General features: G+C 39.1%; 2 protein-coding genes across 2 annotated transcripts in view; one reads left to right on the forward strand and one right to left on the reverse strand.

Moving 5' to 3' along the window:
• The window catches only part of LOC134652876 (protein yellow), a 25963-nt gene extending 24168 nt beyond the window's left edge, over positions 1–1795 (reverse strand). The window contains exon 1 of the mRNA XM_063508067.1: positions 1584–1795. The gene's annotated coding sequence lies outside the window, so the exon portion shown is untranslated. The remainder of the gene's footprint in view (positions 1–1583) is intronic.
• LOC134652715 (uncharacterized) overlaps positions 1–9146 on the forward strand; it is a 24364-nt gene extending 15218 nt beyond the window's left edge. Inside the window, exons 2-5 of the mRNA XM_063507877.1 lie at positions 4881–5028; positions 5407–5561; positions 6983–7133; positions 9009–9146. Coding sequence (XP_063363947.1) covers positions 4881–5028; positions 5407–5561; positions 6983–7133; positions 9009–9146 — 592 coding nt within the window. The remainder of the gene's footprint in view (positions 1–4880; positions 5029–5406; positions 5562–6982; positions 7134–9008) is intronic.
• Positions 9147–11920: the final 2774 nt, after the last annotated feature.

Here is an 11920-nt window from a genome sequence, read left to right on the forward strand (position 1 = left end):
TATCGCGAAACACAAAAATCTAAATTTCTTTATTTGCCTCTCTCTCTGATAGAGAGGCAGATACAGAAATTTAGATTTTCGTTTATCGGGGTAGGAACGGCCTCTAGTCGTCGAAAAGGCGGGACACGATTCAGAGGGCCTACCGCGAACCACGTTGGACGTGTTGACTCCCTGTCACACTTACGTACGAATTTACAAGTGCGATAGAGAGGCAACACGGCAGTTCCAGCTAGCGCCTGCCAATATTTTTGGGAATTTATTTATAACTAGGTACCTATTTAATTACTTACCTATTTATAACTTTTCAGTGTATGTTTGTACCGCTTTACGTATGTATTTACGTTAGCCCTAAATTCATAACCCTCACTGAGCCAGTACTTTTTTGCAAAAAAAGGGAAATTCATCCTTGTTTTAAAACGTGTTTCAAAATAGGGGGGAAGTGACTCGTATTTTGGTGGATGCTATATTGGTACTTACTTCATGTAAAGGCCCCAGTACACAATGGGCAAGCGTAGGCCATTCTGGGGGACGTATTTATGCGTTAGAGGGAGCAAGTGAATCTCATTCTACTGCATGGCTGCGTCACTTGGACTGGCCGGCGATGGCCCATTGTGTACAGGGGCCTTTACATTACACCACGACCATTCAGTAAAAACCATGCACAAAATGAAGAGAAATATATTCGTCTCATTATTATATTATTTTTCACTACACCAGCTCGCAAAGGCTTGCTTAACTTGCTTTGCACTTCAAAAACTGATAGCAAAGTTGCATTTTATTCTCATGTGAGGCAAAGTAATCAAATGCTAATTTTGAGTTGTTTTCTTATGTTTGCTGGTAGAATTGACTTTTAAATGATGATTTTGGATGATAAATGTTTAATAGGTAATAATAACATTCATTTGGATTTGATTTGGTTTGATTTTGTTTGATATATTACATTTAATATTTGCTTCGGGTTGGTGTGGTGAAAAATTTTGTGTGTCACTCGGGGGCAAATTTTGTTTAACCCTCGTGCTTTGAAAGCCTCGCAACGCTCAAGATTCCATTTTTCGAACCACTCGCTACGCTCGTGGTTCAATTTTGGAATCTTTCACTTGCTCGGGTTTCAATATTAGCACGAGCGGTTAAACAACAACTTTGCCCCCTTGTAAAACAAATAACTATTATTTATGTTCCTAGTTAGCTGAACGAACATAGATTAATTTTATTGGTATATCGAACATTGAATTACCTACTTATTAATGTATTAACAAACGTGTGAATACATTGCTAAGCTAGCAATCACGACGGTCTACATACGGTGACGTAGGGTACCTTGAGAACAACTTAATAAATTAAACCATTACCAACAGTGCACTTTAATTAATAACATTTCGATAAATCTTCAAAGATAACTCGAGGTCATAATAGAATTTTATAACAGTAAAAACAACGGCAGATCTATTACCTCTCAGAAACTAAGTAAAACTTTTCAAACTTCAACTTTCCTTCCTTTGCCATTCCTTGCTCCATTTTGAAAAAGTTATCCAAAAAGGGTTGCCAGCCTAAAAAATTGCATAAATTAAAATAAATTGACTAACCTTTCTGGTTTCTCCGGGTTGAAATCACGTAATAGTTGTTGGACACGCTTGTTAACGGTACTGACACTGGGAGGACACGTGGTGAGAGGCCGGTTGCTCGGCGGAGACTGAGGTAGCCATACCTGCATGCCTGCTTCGAGCCGGGTGGCAATACTTTTCTGTCTGTTAGAGATAGTTTTGCACGGCTGCATTTTTAATACGAACATTTTCTGCTGGATTCCATGGATAGAGGATCGATCGGAAAACCCAATGGCAATACTTGGATGGTTTCATGTAGGTATGGGATTACAATCACAAAAATACTTTAACCAGTTTCCCTACTTTCCCTAGGAAACGTTTTTGTCAATTATGAAAAAACGTTTGTCTCTTCTTCAAATCTTATCTTTAAATAACTAACACACTAAAACACTACACATTTAGTACCAATGTTATCAGATCCTGACCTGAACAATAAACAAAACAATTTTTTTTTTTTCAAATTAGGTCTTCGAAAATCCGACGGTAAAGATTCCGACGAATTGAGAACCTGAAAATTCGAAATATTGAAATCTGTAAAAAATGAGAGTGCCGGATATTCATACATGACGCAAATAAAAGCGTGGTCACCCCAGCTCGCTAACTTCTTAGATACTCAAAGCTATAGACTCGTGACTACAGGCACTACAGCCCACCGGCCAATTCATCTAATTGGGGTTTGGCTACTTTGTAAATTAATTAAAGATCTTAGGCGTGCCCGGCGAACGTCGGTCATCATCATCTTCCTCGCGTTGTACCGGCATTTTTCCACGGCTCATGGGAGCCTGGGGTCCGCTTGGCAACTAATCCCAGTAATTGGCGTGGGCACTAGTTTTTACGAAAGCGACTGCCATCTGACCTTCCAACCCAGAGGGTAAACTAGGCCCGTATTGGGATTAGTCCGGTTTCCTCACGATGTTTTCTTTCACCGAAAAGCGACTGGTAAATATCAAATGATATTTTCGTACATCCGAAAAACTCATTGGTACGAGCCGGGGTTCGAACCCGTGACCTCCGGATTGCAAGTCGCACGCTCTTACCGCTAGGCCACCCGCGCTTCCGAACGTCGGTACTATGAGATTATTCGAAAAGTAGGTATTTGTCGAAGAACTAAAAACAACCGAGGTGCTAATTGGAATTACCCAGCTACTTACTTACAAAGTATAATGACAGGTACGTACCTATAAGCCTAGGAAAAATTATAATTTTCACAACACCAAATCGTAAAGGCTCTTTATTCTTAAAAAAAAAACTGATGAGAAGGTTGCATTTAATCCACAACGGTGGTAAAGTAATCTGATGCAAGTTCGGAGTTATTTACTCATGTTGTCTGGTAGAATTAACTTTTAAGTGATGATTTTAAGATGACTTTGTGATAAATTTTTAATTACGGCCATTCGGATTTAATGAAAAAAATGTTAAAGTGGTAACACACTAATATCGCACTGCACCACGACCATGGTGCGTCGCACCCGTAAGACCTGTGGCAATCAATATTTATAAGAATCTGGCAATTTTGTCTTGAAAACGGCGCACACATGTTGAATTATGAGGGGTCACATCATTCCAAGGAAGTCAATAGGCCTTGCTTCCAGCATAGAAAAAAAAATACATAGATTGCTCACTCCATACATCAGTTTTGATACCAAAAATACTATTAATTTCAGTGTCTACATCTAGCATCGAGTAGCGGAACTAGCAGTACTGCTACTTGACAATAGATGTAGCTCAACAACATAAGACTTTCCGGTCAGTGCTACATCTATTGTCAAGTAGGTGTACCGCTACTCGATGCTAGATGTAGACACTGAAATTAATAGTCTTTTTGGTATCAAAACTTGGAGTGAGTGGTTGTATGGAGTGAGCACTCTTGTCTTACTATATTTTTCTATGCTTGCAGTCAAGTGGTCTCCCTTTTACCTCTCGTTCGGTACATGAGGAAAAGGCGTTTTCCTCCTTCCTTTTAAGTGAGCGAAATTAAAGTTTAACTAATAGGAATAAAGTACATTTTATTTTATTGTATTTTCTGATATTCTAGTACTAGTATAGATGGTCAAACCAATTTGTCAGTAAATAGGAACAAAAAAACTATACTCATCCTTTTCTTTTGGGTGCTAGTACTAGTGTAAGACAAAGATAGTATGACTCTCTCTGGCTATGTTTGAAATAAGACAGTCCTTTGACACACTATAGTGTAAGCAAATTCGAAATTGAGTCTTTTTCTAAACTAGCAACATTCTTAAATGTCAGTGTCACTGTCAAGTGTCATTTTAGTTAAACTGTCATTTGAACATAATCTGAACTATTCTGAACTAAACATTTAATAAAATTGTTTACCGATAGTTTACTGTGTGTAAATAATAGTTTTCTACCATTTCCTGAAAAAATATATAGTCATACGGGAATATATGCGCTGGGAATTGGCATAACAATGTTGAAAAGTGTGATTTCTGTGTTATCGTGTCTTATCGCGGTTTCGTCCACGAAATATTGTGATTTTAACGTGAGACTCACACACACGCTTCGTAATGAGGGATTTCACAGGTATAACTTATAAATTTGTACTTACTTTCGGTGAAGAGGAATCTTAAACTTATTTCATGCACGGAGTTGCAGAGTTCTAAATTTTTGATAGGGTGGAAACATTTTATCAGTAACGATGATGTATTTGTGATACAAGTACATTTTTAAGAAAATGTCTATACTAGTATTTTCATAACTGGCAATAAAGATCGATTATTATTTATTTCAACCCATTGTACTGCATCATGAATATAATCCATTATAATATAATTATGGTATGGTATTTGGTACATATAATAACGGCCGCCTAGCCTAGTCGCTTGTGAATAAATGCCCAAACCTGGGACCTTCTACTTTGTAGGCAGGGTCCCAGGTATGGGCATTTATTTGTGTATTCATCTGAATTATTAATGTTTTCAATGTATTTATCTATATATATCCCTATCTATTATTATATGTCGTCATCTAGTACCCACAAATCAAGTTTTATTGAGCTTACAGTGGGGTAAGGTTGACATGTGTGAGATTGTCTCATAATAACATGTTGTCCCATACCTACACTAGTCAAAATAAACAAATGGACAACCTACTTCTACATCTAGGTACAACCAACATCATCCCACCTGATTGTGTGTTTCCCGTGGAGCGCCCAGAACTGAGAATAGTATGGAGTTACCATCACATGTGTCTTGGTAGGGCGCTTCACGGGTTAAAATATTTAAATGTTCCTGTAACATTACGTTATATAATCTAATTCAGGAATATAACCTATGAAATACTATTCAACGGAGATGAAGACAAGCCTCGTCGGGAACTGCGAGACTGTGTAGTAGGTCTGCATCAGGAACTGCCACCCGGGGTGTATGCTAACCCTGATGAGCTGGGGGATTTGAAGCGGGCAAAAAAGGTAAGAGATTACTTTTCTGTGTATAATATTTGGTAAAATAAGTGAATGGTAAACTTATATATAAATATTTGGATAAATGCTTATATGTGGGGCATTAATGGTCTACTTCATTGACTCCCGAGTCATAGGCTTGGACCTAGTTCGGGAGGCAGAGGCTCAACCCCACTACCTAAATGTGTTACAAATGTGTTACAATTTCTCTAAGATTCCCACGTTACAGGCTGAGCCTCTTTTAGAAATAAATAATTTTTAATATCTTTTTTTACTTTGTTGGGGCAGCTACCTTAATAACATGTAGAAATCTCTATTATATTATTATGATAAAATTTTAAGCTAATTTATCAAACATTATCATACCTCGACTATTTTACTTTCCAGCTATTTGTGCTGCCACAGAACCGAATCAACATAGAACTGCCGGCAGAGCAGTCTAACCCGAGCACCGTATATGTCATGGGTGCAGTCACAGACGACCGGGCAGACCTGTGGGTACCCGTCCATGCTCGCTACCATCAGGCAACCTATGGAGGAGGGTGAGTATATATATCCAGTAAGAAATTAACCTTGCACCATCCCACTAACCCGGGGTTAACCAGTTAAACCTGGAGTTACCATGGTTACCAGTACAATTTGACACTGTGTGTTAACACAGTTAAAAAAACCACAGTTAAACCGTTAGGTTTAACCACTTAACCCTGGCTCAGTGGGATGGTGCAAGTGGCGCTAAGGCTTACAGTCTTACCTACGAGGATTATAGCCTCGTAAGGCACACCATACAAAATGTTCCTATTTTTAACCTTTTGGACGCCAATGACCGATATATACGCACCGCAGGTCCAACGCCAAACACGTATTAATCGGTCATAGACCACAGAGCAACATAGACCTAGGTGCATATGCTTAAAGTTCAATTTCAGTTTTGACACTTCGGTGACTTGGCGTCTGAGAGACAGCTTTTGTGTTTGACACGGCGTCGAAAACGTTAAATTGAACTTTGTGTTATTGTAAATTGGGATGAATTTCGTTTATTTGCGAAAAATATGAACAAAAGAAATACTTAAATGAAATAAATTTAAATCATTTTCAATTGGAATAAAATAGCATTTGCTTTGTTTCGTTCAATAGGGAATATTACGCAAAACTCTGCGTAGGTGGCGCCACTCCCACAACAAGTCACAATCTAAGGGTCTACCGCAAACGAGAGAGTCGAAATTTTGTTATCTAACCTCTCTATCACTCTTGCATATTCGAGCGATAAAGAGGCAGATAGCCGAGTTTCGATTTCGCGTCTCCCGGTAGGCCCTTTGTAAACAAACCGCCTTGATGTATCGATGTCGTATTTGATTGTCTGGGAAAACTTGTCAAAAACAGTTTAAGGTACAGTATGTATACTCGTAAGTCTATGGTACATTTACGTCGCTAGTACTGCACTCTGGCGGCAAAACTTTGCAGTAATAGGTACTCCCTATTGCCAAATGAAACAATATTTACTCTATACCGTAAAATGGGGTGAGTAGGGTCAAAACTGAAATTCAAACATTTTATTTTTACATATGAAAACTGAATGGTGTATATAATAAGTGATCCGGACATTTGTATTTTAGTTTCTATTTTATTTTGGGTAGTTCCATTTCATAACTTTGACGATAAAGAGGAAAACCCACCTCACCCCGTAGTGCCTCGTATTTGGGGAGAGAGGGGTTTTCATACAAAGGTTTTCATTTTGGAAGATTGTTGGATCGATTTTTTTTATTATGCGTATTAGTATTACTATAGCTCTATAGCTTTGTAGCAGTAGCCTTAAAATCCCTTCTCACCCCCCTCTCAAACCTCCTCTCCCCATTCATAACCCACCTCTCCCCGCGAAACCTACTCACCCCGTTTTACGGTATTTCTTATGCCGGTTATGAATTATGAGCTAAAGAAGTAAACAATACCAATTTTTTTGTTTCAGCATGGCTCGAAACGAGATCTACCCTCCCCGGATATTCCTGTACTGTCCAGAAATTCTGCGCTGCGACGGGTCCACGACGCCTATGCTATTCACGTGCGAGGATGAGCCCAAAGACTGCTGGAGCACCTACAAGGAGCTCCCATACACCGTGGTAAGAATAAACGAATGTCATAATCATACAGGATTCTGACTCTTGGAGACCCTATACATCTCTAAGGATAATTTGATAAACTATGTTATTTTTTAGTTCTGACACTTAGAGACATTTACACCTCTAAATAAGTTTAATTTTTTTTTCCATGTATCTGTTTTGTTTTTATTTTAATATTATTATTATAGTTTTTTTTATGTAATTCGACATTAAGAGACCTTATACATCTCTAAGTAATTGTATTACGTTAGTTTGATTTGGTAGTTGTAGTTGTATTTAATAATTGTGTATGTATTATTATTATTATTTTGCTTGTATGTAAATTCAATGTTGACGTGTAAAAGTGCCCTTGTGGCCTATTTGCTGAATAAATGTTGAAGTTGAAGTTGAAGTTGAAGTCGAACCATACCAGGCCCCAATTTCACCACGGTGACAGGTGCGACAATTGTAAAACATCACTGTTGCTGACGTCACAGGCGTCCATGGGCTACGGTTACCGCTTACCATCGGGCGGGCCGTATTCCTGTTTGCCACCATCAGTGTATTATTTGAAAAAAAAAAATATTATATGGGAAAAAAACAGACATTTCTCTTACCAAGTTTCTGACAATTGTCACAAGATTTAAAAGAATTGTCGGCAATTCTTGACAGGAAATGAGTTCTGTGTCGGAATTATGTGACAATTGTCAGAAACTTGGTAAGAGAAATATCTGTTTTTTCCGATATAATAAAGTTTTTTTTAAATAATACACAGATGGTGGCAAACAGGAATACGGCCCGCCCGATGGTAAGCGGTAACCGTAGCCCATGGATGCCTGTGACGACAGCAACCGTGATGTTTTACAATTGTCGCACCTGTCACCGTGGTGAAATTGGGGCCAGGCCGCATAGCCAACTTGCCAATCGCTTACGCTGCCATCGAAACGCAACTGTCGCTGTCACACTAATATGAAAGAGTGATAGAGAGACACAAAGCGATTCGATAGCGAAGCGCAAGCGATCGTCACCTTGGCTAGGCCGCCAGACGTGTCTCACTCCGCGATTTCGTCGCTTCGCTACAAGTACATGCGGCCCACACCAATTTTGGTGTCTAGCCATAGTAGTTGCCGCGCACCGCTACGGAACGGACGCCTGCTCTCGCTTGCCACCTAGCGGTCATATCTGTCGTAACAGAAGCGTTTTGTTACAGAGTGAATCTTCTGTACCTAGTACATTTTTTTTATTCTGTGGCACAGTACAGTATAGTCGCTCGCGGCAATACACGACGGGTCATTTTTGAGCTGTAGCAGGGGTACGAAACTGCAGCGTTCGGGCATTCTCGGTTCCGTTCGGTTCTGTATTGTTCTGAGCAATTATTAGGGTTGGCACAACTTGACGTCCCTTGGCGTGTACGATCACAGATAAGATAACTACTTGAATTTTGACAACCCTAAATAGCCGAAATGGATAGTGCCATACATAAGAAAGGACAGCACGATTCGTCCCTGAATAGCTGTCAAACTTCGGTTTTGTAGGAAGTTTCTTTTCTGTACGCTAGTACTATTACTTATTCTATGGTTGTAGATGACTACAGCCAAGCCAATACGTATGAACTTATTTTTATTTATTTAGAAAACAAACCGCCTTTTACAAATATGTCATGCAACCACGACCAGTGAAACCTGTGTCGAAACGTCGGTAAATAAAGGTACCTACTTAATAAAATATTTATATTTCGCTATAGACCCGTCTATAAATGTGAGTTAACTAAAAATAGGTCTAAAGTTTCAAACATCAAGCTTCTATAGATATTCTTGTTCTTTGTTCGCTCGCAGATGTCCGTACATGTATCGGCTTATGGTCATATCTATTCAAGACATCTGTATTTTCTTCCAGCTAACTGACACCCTGATATGGGAGGTGCCGGTTGGCAACACGGTGCACTACCACGCGGTCGCCGCCGCCACCGCGCTAGTCGTGATCGCAGGCAGCCTGTACTTGCTCAAGTCTGTACATCAGTACAAGCGGCAGTGAAGTACTGAGGTAATACTTAACCTTTTACCCCCTTATTCGTAAACGCGCTACAAGCCTCAATTAGCTTATAATCGTTTGTCCTTATCTGTCATTTTGATATAATATATTATATTTATAGATGGTAGGATCCTAATAGATGTGGTATACGCGCGCGAGGGACAAAACATAGCCAATACGACACTATGATTGGTCGAATTTATTTGTTGCCCACAATAATCCATACTAAATTATAGTGAGGAATAAAAAAATGTGAGACCGTGACAAGGACGATAGCGCTATAATAGGCTACATGACTAATTTTCATTTATGATATCAATCGATCGGGTTTGTTTTTAGGATCAAATGTCTATATGGGACCCATTGCATTAAAGTAACGCAAAAGTCAGAAATTGTAGTCAAAGGCCGACAGTCGCACTTCACTCCCGAAACGCCCTATACAAAACGGCAAGGGAACGTGACGTCAAGGTCTCTGGGAGCCCATCTTGTAGTATGGACAAAACAAGAAAATTGCGTTTTTGTCGGTGAAATATTGCGTTTATGTATATAGTTGCTATACAATATTTTTTTGGATGAAATGTAAGAAATCGAATGGTACCCTTACTTTTATCGTTTTTGGAAGTTAAAAAAACTTAAATTTTGAAACTTTCAGGTCCTGCATTTTTGTAATTTTTCAATATTTTATTTTAGTATCCAAGACTATCCCGTTCGGTATTTCCCCTCGCCCCTCATGCCTGGTCCAGTTAAAATACTAGATTCACGGATAAAACATAATTTAACTAAATCAGGCCCGTTAAGTTTTTCTGAATAAGGGGGTTAATCGCTTAGAATATTTCATCGAGCGAGCTGTGTCGCCGCCCTTACGAAGTTACACGAAGTTTTGTCTTATCTATCAGACAGCGGCGAAATAAGCTGGACCCTACAACGCGCACGGCCCCTGTATACATTATCCCAGGGGTCACCAAATGGCGGACCGCGGCCCGCATCCGGACCGCCGACCTATTTTAAATAATAATAAATAAAAATAATAATGTAATTGGTGGCCATAGACTAGGAATCCTCTAGACGGAGTTTAGAGCAATTATTTCATGAAACCGATGCCGCCAAAAATACTGGGATGCGGGGGACGAGGTGAGCGAGTCACGTGCCGTGATTGGTCCGTTGAAAGACACGGGGTCACACAAAGACACTTTGACTCGAAGATGGAGTAAAACTACCGTATATTTGTGGCAGAGGGGGTAGCGCTACTATGCTCAGTCTGGAGGATGTCTTGTCTGTGTTGGTGGCATTATCCCATAGATAGCCATACTTGACGTTTGACGTAGCTCTTGATTATGTCATGACAGATGGAGCTGTACAAATAAGTCTGATAGTTGTTTTTTTACAAGCTTTTATTTAGTTTCACCTGTCCCGTTGTCTGTCTGTCGGTCTGTAATCAAATCTTGCAAGTTAAATTTGATCCACTTCCCGGTTTCCGATTGAGCTGAAATTTTGCATACACATGTAAGTCGGGTGAAATATTATGGTACCATCGAGCTGATCTAATGATGGAGACAGGAGGTGGCCATAGGAACTTTGTGATGAAACAACGCAACCTAATTGTGTTAGGGGTTTTTATTGTCTCGATGAGTATTAGTTGTCTGTCGTCAGAAAAGTACAGTCAGCGGTAAAAGTATGTACCAAAAATGAAATTTTTGCCAAAAACTTATTTTCGATCTTGTTACGACGGAATAAGATTGTTATCCTAAGTCTTAGATTAATTAGTTTTAATTGAATGTGATCTAGTCTGAAAATAATATTCATTCCTTAAAGTATTTCCATTGTACCAATAAGTATTTAAAAAACATTTTTGTAATAAATTATTATTGTATCAGAAGAGTTGTGTTTGTTGTTATTATTCCATACTACTCCGGGAAGTAGTGTCACCCAATGTATGGGAGGTGCAAATTTTGGTATCGGATGAATTCACTTGGCACAGATGTAATATACGTAAAACTAAGCTAATTGAGCCCGGTAGCCATCCGCCACCCCCTGGCAGGTAGGCAGGGGGGGCAGTCAAAGTTACACGCCGCCGCGCTTCAGAAAAAAAATCATACCAGCTTCTATTTACCTAATACGTCGAGTGTGCTGTCAATTTCAGATAAATCGGGCATGAGGAATTCATTTTCAGACACTTAATGTATAGTTTAATAGAAAAAAAGCTAACATTCACGAACATATCAAAATCGGTTTGCTATTTTTTTTATTCAGTACCTATCAGTACTATTATCAGCCGAAACTACAAATGCTAGAAAGTTGAAATTTGCACACCAGGTTACAATTATAATGTGCACAAGAGATAAGAAGCGATTTTGAAAAATTCAACCCCTAAGCCCTAAGGGGATTAAAAAGGGGATGAAAGTTTGTATGGGGTACATGTTTTATATTAAGCTAGGAATTTCAAACTTCGTTAAAAGATATATTATTGAAATACAAGAAAACTAATTTCAGCGGTTTTGAAAATTCATCCCCTAAGGTGGCGAAATAGGTATTGAAAATTTGTATGGAGCTCAAAAAAAATTTCGAGTGTGGGACTTGAAACTTTTTATATGCGCATATTATTAGAATACAAGAAAAGTAATTTCAGCGTTTTTAAAAATTCATCCCCTAATGACCCCTAACAGGATTAAAACGGAGTTGAAAGTTTGAATCCATTACAAACTACTTTGACTGCCCACCCCTGCCTACCTGCCAGGGGGTAGGGGATGGCTACCGGGCTCAAATAGCTTAGCTTAACG

This window comes from Cydia amplana, chromosome 12 (genome assembly GCF_948474715.1).
Source record: "Cydia amplana chromosome 12, ilCydAmpl1.1, whole genome shotgun sequence".
NCBI lineage: Eukaryota > Metazoa > Arthropoda > Insecta > Lepidoptera > Tortricidae > Cydia > Cydia amplana.